At 43.0% G+C, this 26,089-nt stretch overlaps 1 protein-coding gene across 2 annotated transcripts in view; it reads left to right on the top strand.

Moving 5' to 3' along the window:
• MUC13 (mucin 13, cell surface associated) overlaps positions 1-26,089 on the top strand; it is a 37,098-nt gene continuing 11,009 nt past the window's right edge. Inside the window, exons 1-23 of one of the 2 annotated variants that reach the window (XM_084829603.1) lie at positions 1-102; positions 5,082-5,120; positions 5,215-5,256; positions 5,345-5,386; positions 5,890-5,931; positions 6,022-6,063; positions 6,156-6,197; positions 6,290-6,331; positions 6,424-6,465; positions 6,558-6,599; positions 6,692-6,733; positions 6,826-6,867; positions 6,960-7,001; positions 7,094-7,135; positions 7,228-7,269; positions 7,362-7,403; positions 11,383-11,496; positions 12,859-12,965; positions 18,458-18,513; positions 19,168-19,337; positions 22,620-22,757; positions 23,945-24,059; positions 25,893-25,930. In XM_084829603.1, the coding sequence (XP_084685729.1) occupies positions 48-102; positions 5,082-5,120; positions 5,215-5,256; positions 5,345-5,386; positions 5,890-5,931; positions 6,022-6,063; positions 6,156-6,197; positions 6,290-6,331; positions 6,424-6,465; positions 6,558-6,599; positions 6,692-6,733; positions 6,826-6,867; positions 6,960-7,001; positions 7,094-7,135; positions 7,228-7,269; positions 7,362-7,403; positions 11,383-11,496; positions 12,859-12,965; positions 18,458-18,513; positions 19,168-19,337; positions 22,620-22,757; positions 23,945-24,059; positions 25,893-25,930 (1,420 nt within the window). In that variant the 5' untranslated portion in view covers positions 1-47. The remainder of the gene's footprint in view (positions 103-5,081; positions 5,121-5,214; positions 5,257-5,344; positions 5,387-5,889; positions 5,932-6,021; positions 6,064-6,155; positions 6,198-6,289; positions 6,332-6,423; positions 6,466-6,557; positions 6,600-6,691; positions 6,734-6,825; positions 6,868-6,959; positions 7,002-7,093; positions 7,136-7,227; positions 7,270-7,361; positions 7,404-11,382; positions 11,497-12,858; positions 12,966-18,457; positions 18,514-19,167; positions 19,338-22,619; positions 22,758-23,944; positions 24,060-25,892; positions 25,931-26,089) is intronic. The other variant, XM_084829608.1, reaches the window with a different exon arrangement.

Genomic DNA, 26,089 nt, shown 5'->3' with positions numbered 1-26,089 from the left:
GGGGAGAAAACATTTCCTTGTAGGATTAGCAGAGAGCAACAGCAAAAATGAAAGCCTGTGTCTTTCTCACCATTCTATGGGTTGTCTTCTGTGCTGTGAAAGGTAAGTGGTGATCTCTTCTCAGAAAGATGATTATGTTATTTAGAACAAAACCATGATATTTCCAGACTTCTTTCCTTTTCTTAATAAGAAATGAATTTCTCAACTTTCTGATCTCCACATTATGCTATACTATCTGCGTTGACTGGTGTGTGTGTGTGGGAGGTACCATTCACTGCTCCACCTCAGCAGCAAAATGTCTGGAGCCAGCTCTGGAAGAGACAAAAATCTAAACAAATTGTACAAGCGTTGAAAACAGGAGGCTTTACATGTCATTATAAGTCAGGTGCTTGTAAATCCTGCCAGATCACTCCAACTGCAAGCAGGAGCGGCTAAACAAAAAGCCATAGACCTTTGGTCCATGGTTTGTTCAATGCAGGGGTGGGCAATGTCAGGAGGTCCAGGGGGCATTTTTGCCCCCCGGGCCCCTCCACAGGGTGTACCCCCAGGTGCCAAAACCAGGGGGGAGATTAAAAATTATTTTATTATTTTATTGTGGTATAATTCCACCACAAGCTAATTTTGACCCTTTCAGTGCTCAACAGTAGCAACTGATGCTATTTTGTTTGGGGAAAAAAAATTTAATTGGGGTCCCTTCAAATTTCTGGGGTGGCAGGGTCTTCATTGGGGGCTGCACGGGCAACATGTGCTCATCCCTGGTTTAGCATGATGTGCAGACCTGGACCTTTAGCTTATCTCTTCCTGTATAAACCAGAGAAATATCCAAACAACAAACCATGGGTTATGGGAGTGATCAGGTAGCACACCCAGGCACACTGCTGATATGTGTGAACTGACTCAATGCGTCTCAGCTTTTCCTCCAAGTCCTGGTCACGTAGAGCTGTGCAAAACCCTGCCAAGGCTGGATTTTTAAGGCTCCAGGGAACAATGCAGTTCCTAGCTGAGTAATAGGCTACAGCTTTAGGAAACTCCCATGCCCAGGGTCAGCTCCACCATTAGGCAAAGTGAGGTCACCACCTCAGGCAGCAGCTGCTGGGGGTGGAGTGGGGGGCTGGGAAGGTGTTGGTCATCTGAGCTATACATCCCCTAAGTGAGGGGTGGGCAATCCTTCGAGCGTGTGGGCACCTTTGAGAAACTGTGCTGGGCATAACCATAAAATGGCTGCCATGCATGCTCATGCCTACTCATAAAGGGCAAATAACTTGCCCAGAAGCAGTCAAGGGAAATTAAGATGGTATCAACTACAGTCTCTTGCTTCACTCTGAAGCAATACCAGATGCCTGTAAGAAAATATAAAAATATTTGTTTTTAAATAAAAATTGGGAGGAGTAGGATGTCTTGGTGAGCACCAAGTAAAGTGTCTGGGGCCACCCTGGTGTTCACAGGCACCATATTGTCTACACCTGCCCTAAGCTATCCTGCTGCCTCCAAGTACAGTGCAAGAGCCTGCTCCATTGCCAGTCCTGAATTAAGATTCAGCTGCCTATCTCGTTGGCTTTTGTTAGTGGAATGGGGAGTGTGGGTGGATGCCATCTTGCCATTCACCTCAGGCAGCAAAAGGTCTTTGGCCATCCCTGCCCAAGCACTGGGGAAATGGGCACTCCACATGACCAAAGCTGGTTTGGTCAAGCAGTAGTGTAGCTAGGGCTGGATCTTAAGAACAAAGTCCAGGACCCTGCAGCCCCGCCCCAGTGGCTGGTGATGGGAGTCGTGCCAAACAGGCCCTCTGTCAGCACCTGGATTGGCATGGGCATGCCAGGGCCCACCGAGGCTGATGGTGTTTACCACAGCATCCTTATTTTTTAAAGCATTTTATACCCATGGGGTGGGCAGCCAGGCATGTACTTGAGTACAGAGACTTTAAAAATATGATCCCTTTCTGAGGTTGTTCCAGCACCATAAGATGGTGCTGGAACAACAACTGTGGACTTCCCAAGAATGAGGCTGATAAGGCTGAGCTCGCGGAGTGCCACCCAGGACTCAGCTGCAAGTCATTATAGGCACCCTGGCAGAAGTCCTACTTCTGAGGAATCTTCTTCTGCAAGTGGGCACTCCTTCACCTGGCCATAATCCTAGACATGAGAGCCAGACATGACAAGCAGAAATGGAAGACCACCCCCTCACCCTCCCTGGCTTACTGCCACCCTTGCAAATTACCTCAAGTTAAAATTACGCATGAGAGTAAGCAAGTGAAGCTCTTGTGCATGCCTATATCTTGGCATATAGAGGGTCTCCTACCTGAGCTGCGGTTGTGGGAGTCTGAAACGGGGGCTGTTGGAGGCCCAGGAGATTCAGGTTTCCAGATTATGCAAGTCTCAGTATTTCTCAATCAGTGCAAATATTGTTGGCCTAACAAGGATATTGTCCTAAACAAGAATAATTTGTAATTATTCTTATGGCAAACACAGCTACCTTTGCTTTTTATATTTTTCAAGCTGTGTCTTCTAACAACAAACTCTTGGTCCTTAATTTGAAAGGCCTTGTTGATCAGAGAACATAACTGCAGTCCATTTTGAAGATGATGATGGTGATGATGTTGATTAAACATTTATACAGTTCACTTCAGACCCTCAAGTACATTGTCTTGTGCCTACTTCTCACAAATAGCAGATGGGGTGGTAAACCTATTTCTGGATTGTGGCACTTCAGAGGCCAGGTGGAGTCTTACAAGTTTTAATGCACTCCCATAACAAAAAAAATCCCTGCACGTAGAAAACTAGCAGAATGGGGAGAATAATAGTGGTTTAACTATTATTGTTGTTGTTGTTGTTATTATTATTAAATTTATTAATCGCCCATCTGGCTGGTCACCCAGCCACTCTGGGCGATGTACAGCATATAATAAAACAGTTTAAAACAATACAATTCTACAATAAAAACATTTTCTAAAATACCCTAACCCACCCCAAATGCCTGCCTGAACAACCACGTTTTTAATGCATGACGGAAGCTCATTAAAGAGGGGGCATGATGGAGTTCCCTAGGGAGGGAGTTCCACAGAGTGGGGGCCACCACAGAAAAGGCCCTCTCCCTCGTCCCCACCAGTCTAGCTGTCCTGGCGGATGGAACAGAGAGAAGGCCATCCGAGGCTGATCTTGTTAAGCGGCCTGTCTGGTGCTGCTGGAGGCGCTCCTTAAGATAGGCTGGGCCGGAACCATATAGGGTTTTAAAGGTCAAAAACAACACCTTGAATTTGGCCCGGAAAACAACTGGTAACCAGTGCAACTCCTTCAGCACTGGAGTGATGTGAACTATCCTTCTGAGGTGTGCTAGCTTCAGGGAGGATTTGGTTTTAAAGAGGAAAAATATCTGTTGAGGAGAGAAGCTGAGTGGATTCTGAGACTGAACACTCTCTCTCTCCATGAGGGTGTCTCTGTAAAGGAAGGCAGACCCCGGGGCTCTGCTAGCCCCCTTAATCTGCTGCCACCACCTCTTCAGGTCGGCTCAACCAGAACCAAGAGGAAACTTCTGATGCCCTCCAATCCCTCGAAAGGGGAACAGTAGCCACTGAATCTAATACTGACCCGGGAAAGAAAGGAGCAAGAGTTTGAGGTAGAAATTTATTTACAATTTAAGGGGTGAGGGAATGGGAAGAGAATTAGAACAAGGACTCTTAGGTAAGTGTAAGAGTCTGAATTTCCTTTATGAGGGGAAGTCAGTAGATGAATTAAAACGGATGTTAATATATCACCTCAGAGGGAGAGGTGCTGGAGAAGCTGAGGTAACTTCTCTAACATATGCACATACAGAAATGTTGCCTCAGTACTTGGAATTTGAATGAGAGAAACTGAGGGCAGAGATAAAACAGAAAGAACTAGATAGACAGATTGAATTGGAAAGATTACGACAGAATGAAAAACAGAGAGTGATAGAGAAATTGAATTGGAGAAATTAAGACAGCAAGAACAAGATAGACAGTTAACAGAAGCAGAGTTGAGACAGAGAGAGAGAGAGAGAGAAGGAGAAGGGTAGAGTAGGTAGGGAAGTCAGGAACAAGCATTGATTAAATAATAACTTACAACTTTTAACATTTTAAATAAATCTTCATTTTTAAAAGTCCAAATTCCCATATGTTGTTTGATTTTACATTACCTTTATTGTATCTATTTCCTGGTTACTTCTGTAGTTAGTTGAGAGAACCAATTGAGCATACTGAATTTCTCTGGAACTCAGGGAGGGTAAAAAGGCTGAAGCTTGTGGGACAGGGCAGGGGTACAGCTGTCCCAAAGTGAAAGCGGGCGTTTCCTGAGGGTTTTGGTTCTCAGATTCTGAGGAGGAGGCTGGAGAAAGGTGGAACCTCAGGTGGGAAAATCATAATCCTATTTCTCATAATTGCTACCAGTTGCTTGTTTGACAGGCGGAGAGCCAGTGCGCAAGTAGGCAGTGGCATCTACTGCTCCTTCTTCTCACTACCACTGTTTACTGAGCCAGAGTGACAGGCCGGTGAACAAGCAGGTTGCAGTGGTGAAGAGCAACAGCAAGTCCAGGGGGCTCTTATCATTAGGTTCCTGATGTGGCGTGGGCCCTTGCCCAACCACGTCTACTAGTGATAGCAATCCTGTGTGGACAGATCAGGATCCAAAACCCTCCTGGTCCCCAAGTATGGCCCCAACATAGGGGAAAATTTATAACAGCTCTAGAGCTGATATAATTTCCATCCCAAAATCAGTGAAAAAAGGCCTATGCCTGGAACAGAAAGGAATGGCGGAGAATGCCATTCGTCCCTCTCTTCCCTCTATTGGCATAAGCCCAGAAAGGTTTGGGATGTGGCCAACCATCTGCCTGCCTTTGGAGCTGCTGTCCATGCTCCATTGGATTGTTCTGTATATCTCTATATATTCAGCTTTACTTATTAAACGTTTTAAAAGTTTTAAATTTTTATTTTATTGCAGATGGGGGCAGTACAGAAACATCTTCTGGCAGCCCTACAGCTAAGAAGTCCATTGCTTCTTTAATATAAACTGTTAAATATTATCTTTAGTTATGAATGTTAAAAATTATGCATATTTATTTTACCACAGGCAACACTACAAAAATCTCTGCTTCCATCAGCACTACAAGTAAGGGGCCCATTGCTTCTTAAATATCAACTGTTCAATAACATCTTTAATTATGAAAGACTTGTTAAATTTATTTATTCCTATTTTACCACAGATGGGAACAACACAGGAACAACTCCTTCTGGCAGCACTACAGGTAAGAATTCCATTACCCCCTAAACCACACCTGTTAAATATTATATTTAATTATGAATTTTTAAAAAATTGCTTTTATTTTACCACAGATGGGAGCAGCACAGGACCTACACTTTCTGGCAGCACTATAAGTAAGAATTCCATTGCCCCTTAAATAATACCTGTTAAATATTATCTTGAATTATGAATTGTTAAAATTAGGGAGCAATCCTATGGCCGCCAGACACCGGCTAGACGGCCATAGGATATGCTGTTTTCCAGGAAAATTGACCTCCCCTCAATTCTGTGCTGCCTCTGAGGCAGCGCGGAACAGCCCCGTCCTCCGCGCTCACAAGAGGAGCGTGGAGCGGCCGGAATGGGGGTGGCTGGGGGTGTTCTGGGGCGGGGTGAGTGTAGCTGTGTGTACGACACATCCTATGTGTCATGCAGCAGCCTCGTTCCCCACTCGGTGCTCCTACGGCTAGACAGCAGCAATCGGCTGTCTAGCCAACAAAGCAGGGCAGGGGAAGCGCAGAGAGCATGATCCTCTTCGTGCTTCTCCTGCCCTGCTTAGGATAGGCGGTTGCCTCCAAGTTCGGAGGCGGCCGCCTATCTCAATAGGATTGCACTCTTAGTTATTGTTATTTTACCACAGATGAGAACAACGCAGGAACTACTCCTTCTGGCAGCACTACAAGTAAGAATTCCATTGTCCCTTAAATCATACCTGTTAAATATCACCTTTAATTATGAATTTTAAAAAGTATTTATTTTTATTTTACCACAGGTGGGCACAGCACAGGAACGACTCCTTCTAGCAGCACTGCAAGTAAGAATTCCATTGCCCATTAAATAATACTTGTTAAATATTATCTTGAATTATGATTTTTAAAAAATATATTTATTTTTATGTTACCACAGGTGGGCACAGCACAGGAACGACTCCTTCTAGCAGCACTGCAAGTAAGAATTCCATTGCCCATTAAATAATACTTGTTAAATATTATCTTGAATTATGATTTTTTAAAAATATATTTATTTTTATTTTACCACAGGTGGGCACAGCACAGGAACGACTCCTTCTAGCAGCACTGCAAGTAAGAATTCCATTGCCCATTAAATAATACTTGTTAAATATTATCTTGAATTATAATTTTTTAAAAATATATTTATTTTTATTTTACCACAGGTGGGCACAGCACAGGAACGACTCCTTCTAGCAGCACTGCAAGTAAGAATTCCATTGCCCCTTAAATAATACTTGTTAAATATTATCTTGAATTATGATTTTTTAAAAATATATTTATTTTTATTTTACCACAGGTGGGCACAGCACAGGAACGACTCCTTCTAGCAGCACTGCAAGTAAGAATTCCATTGCCCCTTAAAGCATACCTGTTAAATATTATCTTGAATTATGATTTTTTAAAAATATATTTATTTTTATTTTACCACAGGTGGGCACAGCACAGGAACGACTCCTTCTAGCAGCACTGCAAGTAAGAATTCCATTGCCTATTAAATAATACTTGTTAAATATTATCTTGAATTATGATTTTTTAAAAATATATTTATTTTTATTTTACCACAGGTGGGCACAGCACAGGAACGACTCCTTCTAGCAGCACTGCAAGTAAGAATTCCATTGCCCCTTAAAGCATACCTGTTAAATATTATCTTGAATTATGAATTTTAAAAAATATATTTGTTTTTATTTTACCACAGGTGGGCACAGCACAGGAACGACTCCTTCTAGCAGCGCTGCAAGTAAGAATTCCATTGCCCCTTAAAGCATACCTGTTAAATATTATCTTGAATTATGAATTTTAAAAAATATATTTGTTTTTATTTTACCACAGGTGGGCACAGCACAGGAACGACTCCTTCTAGCAGCGCTGCAAGTAAGAATTCCATTGCCCATTAAATAATACTTGTTAAATATTATCTTGAATTATGATTTTTTAAAAATATATTTATTTTTATTTTACCACAGGTGGGCACAGCACAGGAACGACTCCTTCTAGCAGCACTGCAAGTAAGAATTCCATTGCCCCTTAAAGCATACCTGTTAAATATTATCTTGAATTATGAATTTTAAAAAATATATTTGTTTTTATTTTACCACAGGTGGGAACAGCACAGGAACAACTCCTTCTGGCAGCACTACAAGTAAGAACTCCATTGCCCCTTAAATATCAGCTGTCTCAGAATATGATGCATTTGTTACTCTGTCAAATAAACAGTGCAAATTAAAACATTTAGCCATGTTATCCCCACTTATTGTATGAAGTGGTACAGTTCAGACACAGGTTTATTGCCTCAGGTAAGGGGTACACCTTATATTAATATTGTATCTGCAGGTCGCATGCGGGAGGAAATGTGGTGAGAGGATGCAAGACAGATTGTGCCTCTTTATTTTGAAACAATGCAGTATAGAAGGATGCTGCATTGTTTCTGAAATCATGCCCATCTGCAGTGAAGGGAGATACTGATGGTTGCACAGTATAGTTAAGGAAGTCGAGATCACCTATAGATCAGTGTGCACCTGATACATATCTAACCCACTGTTGTATTGGTAGCAGGAATGACTGCAAGAATCAGCGGGCCACAATACAACTGTTCTTTATTCAGCACACAGAAGTGAGGTCTTAGCAGAAACTCCACCCACTGTTGCTGCTCCCAATTCTACAGGAGCTGCCAAGGTTCAAAAACATCTCATCAAGCAAAGTGTGCTAGAACCAGTCATACAGACACAGTAGGTTACACCCATGATGCCAGTATTAAAGCCTAATGGGAAGGCAAGACTGTGTGGGGATTACATATGAACTGTGAATAAGGCACTTAATCAGCATCCATACCTAGTGCCTGCTGTCAATCAACTCCTTGCTGTTCTTGGTGGAGGAAAGGTCTTTGCAAAACCTGATCTCACCCGAGCAGATCAGCAGTTGGTCATCAATTATTCTACAGCAGATGCTCAAACAATAATCACTCATCAAGGGGCATTCTGAGTGAAGTGTCCGCAATTAAGAATTTCTGTGGCCCCTGGACCATTCCAACAATTAATGGAAACTCTAGTTTCTAGAATTCCAGGTGTTGTACCATATTTTAACGATGTCTGACCCATGGGATCAACAGAGGAAGAACTTGCTGAACAAATTCAAGAAGTCCTACATCGTTTTGTCACATCCAGCATTCAAGGAAAAAAGGAGAAATGTGAAATTGGAACCTCCAACATAATATTTTTGGGCTATCATATTGATGCTTCTGGCATTCACCCCATTGATGAAAAATATGTGCAATTCACGATGCACCTGCTCCAAAAACAAAGCAAGAACTTCAAGTCTTGTGTCAGGGTTGCCTCTGAGCATATAGAATGTCAGAGCAGTTCAGATTCTGAGGAAGAGCTGCAACACGTGTGGGAGGAACTTTCCTAGGCTTCAGAGTCACAGCTGGACAGAGAGGCCCTCCCTTCACACATCCCTGTGAGTGATAGCAAACAGCAGGAGGCAAGGGAAGGACAACCTGAACTCTTAGACGCAATGTGCAGACACAGTCACAAGCGGGAAATCACAGGGGCTAAGCTTAGGCGCTTTGCCTGATTGGCTCAGCGTCAACAGCTGCACCTAGAGGTGTCACAGGAGAGGGGGAGATCTTCCCCTCCCACCCCTTAAGTTAAGAGAGTTTGCTGCCTTTTTCCCAAACGGGGACCAACTTTCGTAACTCCCCTTTGAACTCCTTGAAGGCTTTTCCTTTGTAGTCTGTGAGTCTCTAGAAATTTGCATCTGTATGCCTCATTAGGGTAAATGGAATTAAAGGCTTGGAAATGCAGCCTCTTGTCTGCGTGTTGATTTGGCTATTGGAGTTCTCAGCAGGGCAAAAGGAAATCCTGACATCTTGGGACTTCTCAGTTTCTACCATGTGTTTCTTCCACAAAAGGCTACCATTGCTGAGCCACTGAATCACTTGCTGGGAAAAGGAGTTCCATGGAAATGGACCAGCCAGCATGAGAATGCTTTCTAGAATGTCTAACACTTGTTAAGTTCAAATTCTGTGCTTGTACATTATGATGACCCCCCCACACTATGATGACCCCCCCACACTACTGATGCTTCTTCTTGTATGGTTGGTGCTGTGCTGAGCCACAAATTTCCAGATGGTACAGAGGCACCAATTGCTTATTATTCAAGGACTATGTCATCCACTGAAAGGAACTTTACACAAATGGACAGAGAAGCCTTGGCTGTTATTGCAAGAGTCAAAAAGTTCCACAACTCTCTATGGCACAGACCACAAGCCTCTTCTAGGAATCTTCTATCCTGGTAAGCCTACTCCCTGTATACTATAACCCCGCTTGCAGCATTGGAACATTCTGCTCTATGCTTATGATTATACACTTGTCTACAAACCAGGAAAGGCAATAGCTAATGCTGCTGACGGATTGAGTTGGGTACCACTTCAAATTCCAGATTTGGTTGAACCTCCTCCACTGGAAGACTTGATGCTAGATGCCCTTCCTGACCCACCTCTTCAGGCTGATCAAATTGCTAGGCTGACTGCTCGAGATCCTGTACTGGCTCATGTTTTAAACTGGATATGGAGGGGATGGCCAGATGAAGAATTGTCAGAGGAATTTAAGCCATTCAAATGCTATCAGCATGAGATGTCTGCCCATAAGGGATGTCTGCTGTGGGGAAACCGTGTTGTTATTCCAGATAAGAGTCATCAAACCATCTTGACTACACTATATGCAGCTCATCCAGGGGTCGTTTGTATGAAAGTATTGGCCAGGAGCTATGTCTGGTGGCCAGGTATTGACTCAGATATTGAAAAAAACTGTAAATGAGTGCAGTTCTTGTCAAGCCACTAGGCACAATCTACCAAGGGCACCTAACTTTCCATGGGAAGTGACCAAGAAGCCTCGGTCAAGAATTCATATGGATTTTGCAGGACCATTTCAAGAAAAAAAATTTTGGTTGTGGTAGATTCTTTCTCAAGTTGCTTGAAGTAGTCTTAGTACCATCACAAACAGCTGCTGCAACAATCACGTCATCCCTGAGCAAATGGCCAAGCTGGATGGATGGTGCAGACAACAAAAGATGCCCTGAAGTGCATTGCGGGAGGAGACTGGCCAACACGCTTTGCCAGGTTTCTCATTGCTCAATACGTTACTCCTTGTGCAACAACAGGAGTCAGTCCTGCAGAGTTACTTATGGGGCAGCGTCTAAAAACTTATCTTGACTGTCTCCACCCAGACTTAGCTGAAGACTTAGACAGCAAATGGGAGCAAGCTCTGGATGCTGCCTTCTCAGTTCCTACTCTCTGTTCATTTGCCCAACAAGATCAGGTGTTTGATAGGAACTATGGTGCTGGACCAGGGTGGGTTCCTTCCTCTATCACTGAGGTCACTGGACCTGTGTCATACAAAGTCAAGTGTGCAGATGGGTCAGGTGGCATCGCCATGTTGACCAGCTGAGAAGGCATTCTGGCCAGAGTGGGTTGTCATTAGCAGAGGTAGCTGCTGAAGATCTATCTGGAACTGATGTGTTTCTGTCACCCCCTGTTGAAGTGCCAGAACCACTAAGCAATGGGAGCAATACTCCTTCCTTACCTACAGCAGTTACTGAAAGAAAGTCATCTGAGCAATCTACGCCTACTAGTCGATTGCAGAGACCATGCCGTGAAAGGGTTCCTCCTCATTGGTTGAAAGTCTATGATAGCTAAGGGGGGAGGAATGTTATGTATCCTGAGGGGGTACTGTGGGTTAATTATGGTTTTGAACCTTGGCAGCTTCTGTAGAATTGGGAGCAGCAAGAGTGGGTGGAGCTTCTGCTAAGCCCTCATTTCTGTGTGTGCTGAATAAAGAACAGTTGTATTTCAGGCCTGCTACCAATACAACATGGACCTTGGTCTGAAAGAGGTTTCCCACCCCAGATTATTTTCTACAGTGCTTCTAAGAATGGTACTGGTTCTAAATAATTGTTTAAAACAGCAGGGGTTGTGGTATAAGCCTTAGTGATGGGAAGATCCATAAGCACTAAGTCTCCTCTTTAATGTAGAGTTGGTGGGCTTTGCAAATTCTTTCAACAATATATGATCTATGAAGACAGAAATTGCAGTTCTCTTAATATAGATATATATTTCATTTTAGAGCCCTGTGATTCTAAACCATGTATAGATGGTGCTGAATGTATCAATATGTACCAAGAGTATGTCTGTGAGTGTCCTTATGGGTTCTACCTCACATCATTAGGTTGCCTGCCAGGTGAGTTGTGTATCTTCCGTGTGGCTCTGTTAAACTGAATAGATATGCTTCGGTCATGATGTTTATGTTACAGTGGCTCTGATATTGCTGCTGAGCCTGTCTGAAGAAAGCATTGATGTGTATCTATTTGCCTTTCTGTCTCTTTGTCATGTTCTGATGAGCTGCCATGCTTACAGCACATCAGAGAAAGAGAATACTGCAGCAAGTACTGGATAATAAATTCTACAGAGGTAGAAAAGTATTAAAACCAGAACTTTTCAGCAAGTAAGCCAAAAGAGAGAAAGTTCGTGATAACTGAAATGGAAATAGAAGATCCTTTCCAACTATCAAAGAAACTGAGAATGTTCAGTTCAATGGGCCAATGTAGCTGAACAGGAGGCTGAACTCTTGTGGATCCTCTTGCAGAAGGGGAAATAGTCTGATGTCCAAGGTCAGTGCCAGCCCCAGGTTTTGGAAGGCCCTTGGGCAAGACACCCTCAATGGGCCACCTCCCTCAGCAAGTCGACCTTCTCGCTGCTATTGGCACCAGCTCCTATTGCTCCTCCTCCTCTTCCTTATCATTGCTACCACTTGCTTGCTTGACAGGCAGTGACCAAGTAGGCAGTGGCCTCTATTGCTCCTCCTTCGCACCTCTACTGTTTTCTCTGACAGAATAAGAGACAGGTGAACAAACAGATTGCAAGAGGAGGAACAGCTCCAGGAGGCTCTTGTCGGTGGGCCTCTGCTGGGATGTAAGCCCTCAGCAAGTGGCCAACCATTCCTATTTCTGATGCTGGCCCTGTCCAAGGTGCATCTAAATCTCTTTTGAAGATATGGCCCATTCTTTAAAAACACTTAGAGCCAATCTACATTACAACTTTACACTGGTTTCAAACCAGTTTATCTAAAGGGATCCTGCAGTTTCATGAGGGTACTGAGAATTCTTTGCTAGAGACCCCTGTCCCCTGCCCAAGTGGCCCCTCTTCCTAGAGCTACAATTCCCAGAATTCCTGTATTTGGTAGCCGTAATCACTAAAAACAGGTTTGAAACCAGTTTAAAGTTGTAATGTAGATTGCCCCATAGTAAATTTTTTAGAAAAACTTTAAGAACATCTCTAACATAGATTAGATCATTTACCATAATTCATCTCCACATGTGCACTTGGTGAATTCTCCAAATCCCTGACCTATAAATCCCATCTCTAGTATAAGCCCTAGAATTGTACATTTTGTTCAGTTTTGTATTTGTGTCTAACTAAGGACAATGAATCCTGTTCAAAGCAAAGCATATGGTTTGTTGCAGACGAAACATGTAGCTACAAGAAATACAGGGCCAATTTTCCCAATATAATATAAATAATATCACTTCTCTTACAATTGCAGGAAAAGCATTCCCTGGAAATGTAGTTGTGAATCAACCATACAATAGTACTATGAGCAACACAGAATCTCAATTGTATACAGAATTATACCACAATGTCAACAACTTTGTAAGTTTACTTTTTCTGACATCCTCATTCTTATAAAAGGAAACTTGACTTCTTAAAAAAAAAAAGTAATAGGTGCAGGTAGATATTTCTTGAATCACTCATAGATAAATCTGAGAGGATATTATTAAATTATGTGCTTCTGATCTCACCCTTGCAGTTGCCAAAAAAGTTTTCAAAACAGTTTTGACACTCACTTTAGTATGGCCAAATTTTGTCTCTGGATATTCAGACACTACTCCTATTTGAATTAGAGCTTCCTACTCTGTTTGAGAAATTAGTTGGTCCTTTGTCATACAGACTTACTTAATGCATGCAAATGCAACATAAAATTAATATAAAAATAATATTTTTTCTACATACTTGTGATACATTTGAGGTATTTTGATATGTAAAATACACTTCTGGATTACCTCCAAATTTTAGGGCTAATTTGTATCCAGTAAAAATTAGCAATAGCAAGATATTGATTGGGACAGGCAGCAAAGTTCTGGGAAAAAATCAAGTACAAACTTCATCATCAGTTCACATGTGACACAACTGAATATCAACCTGGCAGAAAATTGATCCGATATTCCAAAGAAGGGAAACGCAAAAGAGTGTTCAAACTACCGCACAATTGTGCTCATTTCACTTGCCAGCAAGGTTATGCTCAAAATCCTACAAGCTAGGCTTCAGCAGCATGTGAACCAAGAACTACCGGAAGTACAAGTGGGGTTTCGAAGAGGAAACTAGAAAAACTAGAGATCAAATCGCCAACATTCGCTGGATCATAGAGAAAGCAAGGGAATTCCAGAAAAGCGTCTATTTCTGCTTCATTGACTACGCTAAAGCCTTTGATTGTGTGGATCACAACAAACTGTGGCAAATTCTTAAAGAGATGGGAGTACCAGACCACCTTACCTGTCTCCTGAGAAACCTGTATGAGGGTCAAGAAGCAACAGTAAGAACCGGACATGGAACAACCGATTGGTTCAAAATTGGGAAAGGAGTACGACAAGGCTGTATATTGTCACCCTGCTTATTTAATTTATATGCAGAGTACATCATGAGAAACGCCAGGTTGGATGAATCACAGGTCGGAATTAAGATTGCTGGGAGAATGATCAACAACCTCAGATACGCAGACGATACCACCCTAATGGCAGAAAGCGAAGAGGATCTCAAGAGCCTCTTGTTGAGGGTGAAAGTGGAGAGTGCAAAAGCTGGTTTGAAACTCAACATTACAAAAACTCAGATCATGGCATCTGGCCCCATCACTTCCTGGCATATAGAAGGGGAAGAAATGGAAGCAGTGACAGATTTTACTTTCTTGGGCTCCAAGATCACTGCAGACGGTGACTGTAGCCATGAAATTAAAAGACGCTTGCTCCTTGGGAGGAAAGCTATGGCAAACCTAGACAGCATAGTAAGAAGCAGAGACATCACCTTGCCAACAAAGGTCCGTCTAATCAAAGCTATGGTTTTCCCAGTAGTAACGTATGGCTGTGAGAGCTGGACTATAAGGCAGACTGAGCGCTGAAGAATTGATGCTTTCGAACTGTGATGCTGGAGAAGACTCTTACGAGTCCCCTGGAATGCAAGGAGGTCAAATCAGTCCATCCTAAAGGAAATCAACCCTGAGTGCCCATTGGAAGGACAGATACTGAAGCTGAAGCTCAAATATTTTGGCCACCTAATGCGAAGAGAAAACCCACTGGAAAAGACCCTGATGCTGGGAAAGATCAAAGGCAAAAGGAGAAGGGGACGGCAGAGGATGAGATGGCTAGATGGCATCACTGATGCAATGAATATGAACCTGAGCACACTCTGGGAGACAGCGGAGGACAGGAAGGCCTGGCGTGCTATGGTTCATGGGGTCACGAAGAGTCGGACACGACTTAACGACTGAACAACAACAATAGCGCTAATTCAGACTGGTGTGAAAATGCCATTTCTATCATTGCACAGAATTCTTTGGAAAATTTTGGTCATATTTTAAAAACCTCCATATCCTTCTAGATCGATTTTAATAAGATTTGGGAATTACTCAGTGGCCTGGTTCACACGTAACTATGAACTATGGTTTAGTGTTATGAAGACAAACTACAGTGGGCCTTGGGCTTGCATGTTTCTCCTCTCCTCTTCCAGTGCAACTGCAGGGATGAGATCAGAAGTGACATTTTTTAGCAGAGATATATATTTAATAAATAGCCACAGTTTTAGCATTACGTCCAAACCCTAAATTGTGGTTAATCATAAATTTGGTGAGTGAAAATAAGGCATCTTCATAAACTGGTTTGAAGTTGGCTTGTTTCCACTAACTGTAGTTAAAACTAACCACAGTTTGTCCATATTTGTATAGCACAACAAGCTGTGGTTAGTCTAAATTGGAAGGAAAAACATCCAAACTCCTCCTTACAGCCACAGTGGAGAAGGAGTGGGGCAATGCACAAGCCTAACTCTTGCTGCAGCTTGTGCTTGAATGCATTGCCCATTGTATTCTTAACTAATCATATATGGCTTGTAGCTTATGCTCATCTTGTATATCATATGTGGAATAAATGTCATATGGAGGCGAGGGTGGAAAAGAAACAAGGCTGCATTAGGAAGCATATAGAGATTGGGTCTCCAATCTAGTGCCTGCGGGGACCACAACACCCCTGGATACTTCTCTTGGCTCGTACCAAAGCTCCCTGCCACTCCCACATTCTTTCATTATTATTTTTTTTACCTTTGGCATGCTGGAAAGCAAAGCTCCAGCCTCCCACCACCCTGCCATCTTCCTTTCTTTTCCCCAGAATGCCTCTGGGCCCTATGTGGGTATAGAAACTTTCTTAGGAAAGGAAGAAAACAGGGCAGCTGGAAGTCAGTACTTTGTTTTCCAGTGCACCCAGCCAGCTAAAACTGTTTTTGAAGGAAATAAAGAAACGGGGAACACCACTGCTTCCCGGTAAGCTCGCAGTACTCAGGGGATAGCAGAAAATAACCTGAGTGACTCAGTGGTAGAACATAGGGAGGTATGTTGCCTGTTTAGGGGGTGGTGTGCATGATGTGTGTGTTTGCCTGTCGTTTTTGTGCATCAGGTGTATGCATGTTCCTCTACTCATCACCTTTTTCCTTATGTGAAATGTATATTTTGTTGTGTTTTGTGGGAGCAAATATATAGTTTGGACAGGGCTGGCCTTAGGGGTGGATGAGCTGGGTGGTCGCCTGGAGCACCGAGCTGAGGGGGGCACCAAGCTGAGCTCAGTGGTTACGTTTTCTTAATGTACTGTCTGCAACGAGCTAGGGTGGCAAAAAGCAAGTGTTTGTAACCTTTCTTTCAAGGTTCTACAGGTTGTTTGGATACTAACTACAAAAGTTATCTTTCTTCAATTAGCTTTAAAGTATATTTCTTTTTGAATTTCCACTTTGGTATCATTTGTGCTAGGTAAAAATCAGTAGAACACAGCTTTACTTTGGTGCAACATTACTGAGCACTTAACACTTCAAATACTGTAAATGCTATAAGCACTATATAAATAATAATAAAACTGTAAGCTGTAAGAGACCAGCTGGATATCCTTTTTATTTATGACTTTTCTTTATTATTTTTAAAGATAAAAATAATGGATATTCTAAAATAAAGAATGCTTACCAAAAATAGGAACTGGTACAAAACAAAAAATATTATAATAAAACCAGTGATAGTTCTGCTGTGTTGCATAATGCACTGCCACTGCTCAGAATGTGGCTTTTCGAACGGTGGCTTGTGCAAACTGTAGCACAGTGGCTGAGAGAGCAAGGTTTTGAGCAATGTAATTCTTGATGGACATCAGACCTTCACCAGGCTTCATACATTCTCTGGGTGGCCCTGCAAAAATGACTATGGGGGGAGGGAGCAAAGGCACTCCTCACCTAGGGTGCTATTTATCCTAGGGCTGGCCCTGCATTTGGCATTTTGGTCTCAGAACCAGGGCCAGCAATACCATTAGGCAGAATGAGGCAGCTGGCTCAGGTGGCAGATGCTGAGGGGTGGGGAGTGGCAGCAAGGTGATGGAGGACACAGTTGTGTGTACCATGCAGCCTTCCCTGAACCCTATAAGCTAGTCTGCTGCCCTCGAGTGGTGGTGAACACTGTCCCATCTGTAGCATTGAAGTATGTAAGTCCAGTTGACTTCTGTACATTGAATGGGGAGAGGTGCCATCTTGTCCTTTGCCTCAGGCAGCAAAAGGCTTGGTCTGACCCTGCTCATACCCAACCTCTGCACTGTATTCAAGTTTCTTGAGCAAGTTACTTGCCTTTTCTGACTAGGTAGGCCCCCACAACAGACATTTTGTGACTAGGCAGGCTCTCCATTTTTTGGTGGTTTCTCAGATTTTCAGATATGCCCATGAGTTAGGGAACCCTGGGGCCTCTCTACACCAGCCTAAAATCCTGCATTTAAAACAGGGCTTTCTGCATCTGTTTTAAATGCAGGATCACAACTCCCTTTTTCACCCACATCCTTTTCCCCCTCCTTCTCCCCATAACTGAGTCTTCCATTATTTTTCATTGATCTCGCTGTTCTTCTTGCTTCTTTTCCTCTTTTCACGGAGGAAACTGAAGCAGAACACAATGGGTAATTTGATAGTTCATTATCTGCCATCTATTTAAAAATGGAACAAAGGGCATTTAGTGCAGGAGATGCCTTGGAGGATCATGGCATCATGTAAAGAGCCCGCAAACTTCCGTGAAGGAGCAATCTCAATCGCGGGATAAAAGCTCTGTGTGAAGAAAGCCCTGATGTAGGTGAATGGGTGAGGAGGAAAGCAGAGACATAATAATACTTTCAGGGCCTCCAACAATTTATTAGCACATCATACAGTGAGTTCAGTAAGGGTTTTACCTTTGCTAGCAATGTGTCAATGACCAAGGTACCAATGACCATTAGCAATCAAGTCATGCTTTACAACAGTTAAATTAAACCTCATTCTTCATATGAAAACAATCCTGGGTGATATATCATTAATATCTGAATTTTACAGATAGGTAAATGAAGGTTAAACTATCCAAAGGGTTCACAGTTCATTAAAGATTTTAACCCAGGTTTCCCACTATCTACCACTCCATGCTGTCTCGTGTGTCACTGTGTCTGTATAACAGTATTGCAATGCTTAAGTTCAAGATATAGGAACGATTTCGGACTTATACCCCATAGAAGAAACAAACAATATGCACTTTTACTAATGAACATTGCAATCTCTGGTCTTGCCAGTGATCAGTTAATCTAACAGGAATATTCTATATCACCTGTGGTCATTGTAACCTTATAAAACAAGGTACCCTGATATACCATCCCATAATCAGGACTAACTGGTGAAAGAGACTAAAGGAATAGCTAGTTGGGAAATATGAAAGCAGGAGACTAAAGGGAATAGACTGGCCACTGTTTGAGGATACAGTTTTGCATCTGGCATCCCTCCCACTTCAAATTTTCCTAGATTTCCCACTTCCCATTTAACTGATCCTTATTTTTATGAATCTTTTACAGTTCAAAAACAAATTTAATGATACCAGTTACCAAGGTACAAACATTGTAAGCGTGAAGTAAGTATGGAAGATTTGTTAACGTATATGTAATAAGTAAGACCTGCAAGAAAATGTTGCAGTATGGAGTGCTCCTGTCCAGGGTTTAAGCCTGCCTGCCAGCCATGCCTTCTCCCAGCATAATTCTTTCAATTCTCCATCTCGAATCCAGGATTTTCCATCCCCCCTCCTCCACTAGCATTCTGAGGTCATAGAGCATGCTCATTGTGCTGTTTTGCAAATTTTCTTCCTGTCTTGGGGTTCTTTTTCTAAAGATGTGTTGTTGTTTTATGTATGGATGGTGCCATTTTGGCAGCATAAGGATCCATGCTTGGAGAATTAAGTTTGCTATTTGTGTATAAGTTTATCTTTTCTGATCATAGATCAGTAAAACCAGCTCATGGGAGGAAACCAGGTTGGGGGTGGGGGAGGTTACGCACCTTTCCCAACTTATTGTTTCTCTTTTAACTCTTCTCAAAGCACTTTTTAGATGTTTTAGGAGAGCAGGGCTTGTAGACTCAAGTGTTCTGTTGAATGGCTGTTTTGGCCTTAAGCAGTGTTGTGATTTTATGCTTTTAAACCCTCTTAAAACTCAAGTTGTAAAGTATTTCATTGTAAAAATATTGCTATTTATGGTGCTTTTCTTAATATAGTATGTATGTATATGCATTTCAGACCACCTTCAGCAATATCAAAAAGGTTGAGTAAAGCTGAAGCCACAAGCAACATTAACCTTACATTAATCAATATATTTGATAAAACCACATATTTAACCAGTGATGGAGTGGCAAAAAGTGTAAAAAGCGAACCATGTGTGGGTATCATCAATTGCACGACCTTTACAAGTAAGTACTGGATTCTACATCAGTATTATCAATAACCCATCTACAAAGAAGCCCCAGTCCACAAAGTGCTGCCTCTAGTCAAACTGGAGTAAAGGACGCAAGTCAAACTGCTGTTGCTGCTGGGTAGGTTTCTTTATTTCCTCCTGCCTCTGGGAGCAAGCAAAGCTCCATTGTCCCCAGTAACAAGCAGCTGCTATGCTATTGTAATTCCTTAGTGGAAAGAGAATTTCTGTTCAATCAAACAAGGCCCCATCTAGCAGGAATCAACTGGATTCTGCTCTCTCATCTGCTAGGCAGGACATTAAAAAGCAACACCACTGAGAAATGTTACTTGGCTGGAATGGATTCTTACTTGTCTATCCAAAATCAAACTCTTACTAATGAATGGGATTAATTCCTTGTACTGATTCTGAATGTTACATACAGCTGTTTGTCAGGCCCTGGACTAACTCCAAGACAGGCTGCAGCTGAGATCCAATTCAGGTGCAGGGTCAGAAGGCAAATAGGCATGGTCTCAAGACATGAAGATCAAGCAGATGAAGAGAAAATGGCCAGAGAAAATAGATGTTGTCACTGAAGATCCAGCAGACAAGGGCCAGAGATCAATGCAAGGTCACAAGCAAGAGAATAAAGAGGCACCCAAGAGAAGCTGTTCAAACCGATGAGCTAGCTTGGCTGCAAGGTGTTTATAGGGCCTGGTGTGAACTGAGTGGGTTGGAGAATCAGCTGACATTATATAAACTGGGAGGGCAGCTGAGTCTTCAGGTTAACTGTGATTGGATGATAATGTTTGAGTTAAAATCTGACTATTATCTCTGGGACTATTTGTCAGGGATCAGTTTTAATAATCCCAATTTCTCACTCAACTCCATGATCTGATGGCAAGAGGGGTCCCCTTAATTTCTGTTCTAATTACAGCTGCTGGAACAAATAGCGGAAGGGCTAGTTCTTTCTTTTGGACATCTGACCTTCATAAAAGCCCTGTTCTGGCATTAAAGTGATTGCATGAGGGATAAAAGTAGGGAGAGGATGTAGGGGTGCGGTGCACACACTAGCCCTATCTCCATTGTCCCCATCACTGACTGTTGCATGTTGAGCATGAAGATCTGAAGGGGCATTTACACATGTTTGGGTGAACAGGCCTAGCAGCCTCCCCACGGTCAGGAACCTGGCTTAATGAGGATTCCTGATCATGGAGAAGCTCCTAAGTGTGTTCAAGCCCCTTTCAGACTTTCTTGCTAAAAATGCAAAGAGTGGGGTGGAGAGAGTGGGAACAGTGTGGATGGGGATGTTGGCAGCGGGATAACATATGTGTCCCCCTGCCACATCCCCATTTTTAGCCCTCAAGGTTGACACATATTAGCTTCATGGGAAGACCCTGAGTTCTAGTATTCTCCCTCTCGCACAATACTAGAACCCAGGGTCATCCCATGAAGCTGATTGGTGGGAAATTCAGGATGGATACAAGTACTACTTCACACAGCACATAGTTAATTTATGGAATTTGCTACCACAAGATATAGTGTTGGCTTTAAAAGGGGGTTATACAAAGTCTTGGAGGAGAAGGCTATCAATGGCTACTAGGGTTGATGGCTATGTGCTATCTCCAGTACTAGAGGTGGTATTCCTATGTACACCAGTTGGTGGGGAACATGAGCAGGAGGGTGCTATTGCACTCATGTCCTGCTTGTGGTTTCCTGGCCAACAGCTGGTTGGTCGCTGTGTGAACAGAATGCTGGATTAGATGGACCCTTGGTCCGATCCAGCATGGCTCTTCTTATGTTCTTATTACAACTGTGGCCTCTGAGCAGGCTGATGGCACCTGGCTCCCCCCCCCAGTGCTTATTAAATTGAGTTGTAGGTTGTGTAGCTCTTCTTCTAGACATAATGGCTCCAGTTCCATGGAAGAACTACAGCCCCAAGTATGGGAATTTTGCAACTAAATTGCAAAAAGATTAACTTGAAATTCACATTTGTGAGCCTTTCAAAATCCTTTTTTAAAAAGTATAATTGTAACATAATGTATTAAGGGCACAATTCTATGGCCGCTAGTCAGTGGCTACATGGCCATAAGATAGGTCAGTTCCCTGAGAACCAACCTCCACCCCCTCCTGTGCTGCCTCATAGGCAACGCGGATTGGCCCCACACTCCGCGCTTGTAAGAGAAGCGCGGAGCAGCAAAAATGGGGAGTTTCTGGTGGGTGGGCGGGGCAGGGAGGGTGGAAGCGCCTTTCCGATGCTTCCTATGCATCATCTGGCGTCCGTCACCCCCCCACCGCCGCTCTGACTTCCCATGAAATCAGCTGTTTAGCCACGAATGCAGGGCGGCTGAAGCGTGGAGGGGAAGATTCCCTCTGCACTGCTCTTGCCCTGCATTTGATAGGCGGCCACCTCTGAGTTTGGAGGCAGCCGCCTATCCTGATAGGATTGTGCCCTCCATCTGCTCAGAGCTGTTGGGACACTGATGCAAGCTGTAAATCCAGATCTATTTTTAAAAAGTTACGTAACAGGGCAGTATCCAACAGTGCCTATCCACGAGGGTGGCTCACTTCCGCTTCTGTTTCACGAGCAACCAGCCCTGCCGATTCCATTGTGCAAACAGTGCTCATCGCTTTCACAATGGAAATTTAGTGCCTCCAGGCAAGCCTTGAAATGAATGGAAATGCTTGTTTCTGGAATACAGCAGGTCGGCGAAGCTCCCTTATGCAATTTCTGCAGACCTGCCCCCATTATAGAAACAAGTGTTTTGTTCATTTTGTGTTGCCCCGGAATCGCTAAATCTTTGTTGCACAAACTGTGGGTATCACTTGGACAATGGAATCAGTGGGGCTAGTCTCTTGTGGGCAGTAACCATTGCATACTGCCCTCTGTTGTGAATCATTCACACTTTGAAATTTAATTTAGATTTTTTTAAATGGTTACTCTGTTCTAGCTGTGTCTGTATTACAATTATAATATGATTATGACAATCATTCATTTGAATGTTTTAAAAATGAACTTTTAGATCAAACCCTCTATGTTTTTGTTATTTTTATTGCTTGCCATTTGACTGTGACCTGCTGGTATTTAAGACAGACAGGAGTTAGCAGAGGATCTGGTAGTGATACCACTGCTGTACTGAAGAGATATAAGCAAAAGTGTCCATGTACCTTACTTGAAAGAGTGGCTGGGTGACCAGCCAGATGGGCGATTAATAAACTCAGTAAATAAATAAAATAAAGAATCTGCAGATATGTCATATAGAAAGATCAATAGCAGATAATGGTGTTGCTCTCTTCTTAGGTATAAACCCGTGTGATGTTTACACACAGTGTGATAATGGCACTACGCTCTGCAAAGCCGAAAACAATGATGAATTTCCGACCTGTGACTGTAAAGCAGGTCTTCGTAAGGAGAACCCTGAGGATAAAGCTTGCTTATGTAAGAATTTAGGAGGTTCTCCCTTGAAAGATTCACTCTCATTTTGCTTGTCTCTGCTTTCACTATTACTGTCCAACATAAATGAGAACTGTTTTCAGAGACATACCCTATTTGAAAATTAAGCTCTGCCAATCATTTAAGCTGGTGTTAACATTTAAATTTAATTCTGAGCCACCACCCTTCAGAGACTGTTGAAAGAAATGGTTATATGTTAAAGTCAATAGTTTGTCACACTGAAATATATTTTAATTCTGCATAATTTGGGGTAGCAATGACTAAAAATTAGAGGTGATGTAGAAGAATATAAGGGATCGACAAATAGTGTGCTGTGGGGAATCAGTGCTTTAGAATTGTTGGAGCTTTGTGGACTGGGCATACCTCATCAGCACGTGAAGTGGAAATCACTCAGATTTGGGATAAGCCAATCTGAGCTTTCCAAGAAAGGGTGGGATATAAGTATAACAAATACTTATATTTGTTATAAGTATTTATATTTATTTAAATATAAGTACTTATATTTATTTATTTATAAATGAATGAATGAATGAATAAATCTTCATTTTCGGTCAAATGTGAAGGGATCTTTGGGCTTGGTGTAATTTTGCTCCCATCCTGAATAGAATGCCATGGCATTTCTCCTACTCTCCTCCAATTTCCCCTCCATCTGGGGATACTTAATATATATACCTGTCCTTCAGCTGCAGCACTACTGTGAACAGCCTTCGCCAACCTGGTTGGCTATGCAGGCTGCAAATGCTAGGAGGTGCAGTGCAAATCTGGAGGGCACTAGGTTAGGGAAGGTTGACCTAGAACCTTAGCCACTCATGTCTGCTGGACACTTTCTCCTTTTAGGGGTGAATGTATACAGCAACAGACACAGATGGTCAAGCCAATCTTCTCTGTGGAAGAAACACGACAGCATTTTTGCAAGCGCTGTCAGATGGCCAAATTGCACAGGTGCAGAGTTTTCTCTGTTGAGTAGAGAAAAGTCTCTGTGGGTTGGAGTGGAGAAACAGTAGCCAATCAGCAGGTTAAGTTCTCCCTTCCCTTCCAATTGCCCTCTCCTGAGTCAGCTTTTCATGCCCCCAAAGGGCCACTGATCTACCATTACATATATTTGGGTGTAATATGCACTTTGGCCTTTCATCAATGCTAAATACTACCTCTGCTTCCCACTCTGTATGCAGTTTGTGACAGTAACTGTACTTCAACAAAGAACAAACAGTGTTACATGCAAGAGAATCTTGTTCCAGAATGTCGATGTCAGCCTAATTTTCAAATAGTAGAGAAATCCTGTGAGCCGTAAGTATTTGGCTGCTCTGCCAAAAATTAGACAGGTGGGATGGAAAGTGTGTAATGTGTATTGTGCTCTAAGGGTTTTGATGCTTCGCTATAGAGAGGGGAGAAATTATTTGAGGTGAGAGACAGGGGCTGTGTTTTCACCAGCAATTTACTCCAACCTGACTGCGCCGTGGGGTTTCTGTGGTTCCATGACATCATGGCCATTCAGCCCCAGTGTCGCATTTTGTTGCTGAAAAATCACTTCTTCACAGAATCATAGGGTTGGAAGGGGCCTACAAGATCGAGTCCAGCCCCCTGCTCAGTGCAGGAAGCCTGATTCCCAGGCAGTCTCCCATCCAAGTACTAGTCAGGGCTGATCCTGCTTAGCTTCAAGATCAGACAAGATTAGGCTTTGTAGACCACTTCTGAGACTGCTTATAGTCCAACTTTTCCCGGTTATGGCAGCTCCATTACTGACCTGTTTCCACAATCGCACTGGGTTTGCTGTCTTAGCCCTACCCATGGGGCGTGTAACCCAGCTTTTGTGGGTGTGTCGCTCTGACCTCAGTGACCCAACCTTTTCCCTCCCTGTTTTCCAGAAGTTTAATTGCTGTTTTGGAGCAGGATGTCAAGGGACCAACTTTTAAAACATCATTGAAAATAAGCACTAGAACACAGCCCATGACCCCAGTCAAGGGTTGTTTTCTCCCATTGTGCTGAATGAGGCTTGCCCTCTCAACAACCACAGAAATTACAGAGAAGCCCCTCAATTGACACAGCCCATATCAAAGCCCTCAGTTCTTGAAATGCGATTAAGCTCGATCTCTAGGCTTCTATTGCCTTAGGACGTAACTCCTTCACAGCTTCCAAATAGAGACCCTGTGCGTTAAAATTGGGGAATGAGGTCCTCTGGTTTAAAATGGGGGCTAGTTTCCCTCTTTGTGTTCTCCCCCCCTCTTTCCCACACACAAGCATATGTGTGTCTACTCGGAAGTAACTCCCATTGTGCTCAATGAGGCTTGCTCCTGAAATGCAGGTGCATCTGGACTTTCAGGGGAAAGGACAACAGGGGAAGAAGGGGAAAGCCTTTTTAAAAATCCCGTACTGCTCCATTAGCTTCTCCTTCTGTTGTCCTGGAAACACAGGGCTGAGGAGGCGGGAACACTGAAGTTGTGTGAAGGAAAGGGGGAGATGATCCTGGACAGTCAGGCAGAGATGAAAATATGCACACATAAGCACCTGTTTTATGGGCAAGAAAAGGGTTTAAAGGGTGTGGGATGCTCCAGACACAGCGCTTTGATTTTTCGCTCCTTCTCTAAAGCAAAACAAAAGGGCTGGGAAGGCAAGGAGGAGACTGGCCAGAGCGGGAAACTTCAGCGGGGCACAGGGGGCAAGGGAGGGGGGAATCAGACACAGGAGGAGGTGGGAAAACAGACCCAACCCACTCCAAAAAGGCTTCACCCAGCCATCAAGAGAATAATGCAATTAGGGCTCCCTGGAAACAGCGCAGCCCGCCAGGGTACAACCATGATAGACCGGGTCCTTTTGGGACATGGAAACACGTGTGAGAGAAAATGTGCTTGGGGAAACAGCGCAACAAAGTTGGAAAAGAAGTGAAGGCAATAGTGTGGAAACACACTGGTGGGGTGGCCAGTTGAGACTGTGATGGACAGAGTGATGCATCAAAAGAAGTGGAAGAAAGTTTACCCAGGCTACAGGAAGGTAGGCAAGTTGTGTCAGTCCCACTGCTCTCTTCTCCCTTGGTAGTTAATAAAGCCCCACCATCTGGAGAAACCTCTGTATTTTTGGGATTTTGATCTATTGTTTAACTTTGTTTGTGTGTTTGTTTTTTAGGTGTAGTTTTGGCTACTCTGGAGAAGATTGTAAAGAGAGTATGTATAAGAATTTTGGATGTTTTACAGTATATAAAGCCGGGAAACCATTTCAAGCAAGGGGAGTAGAGTGTATAATAACAGAATTAGGATCACAGGCTCCCAGAAATATATACACCTCCATTCCATCTTGGGGGAAATTGAAGAGGGATGAGAAAA

Source organism: Heloderma suspectum, chromosome 1 (genome assembly GCF_057233095.1).
Source record: "Heloderma suspectum isolate Gila_16-S chromosome 1, 16-S_ref, whole genome shotgun sequence".
Lineage (NCBI taxonomy): Eukaryota > Metazoa > Chordata > Lepidosauria > Squamata > Helodermatidae > Heloderma > Heloderma suspectum.
The sequence above is the reverse complement of the archived record's forward strand: the minus strand, read 5'-3'. Positions and strand labels throughout refer to the sequence as shown.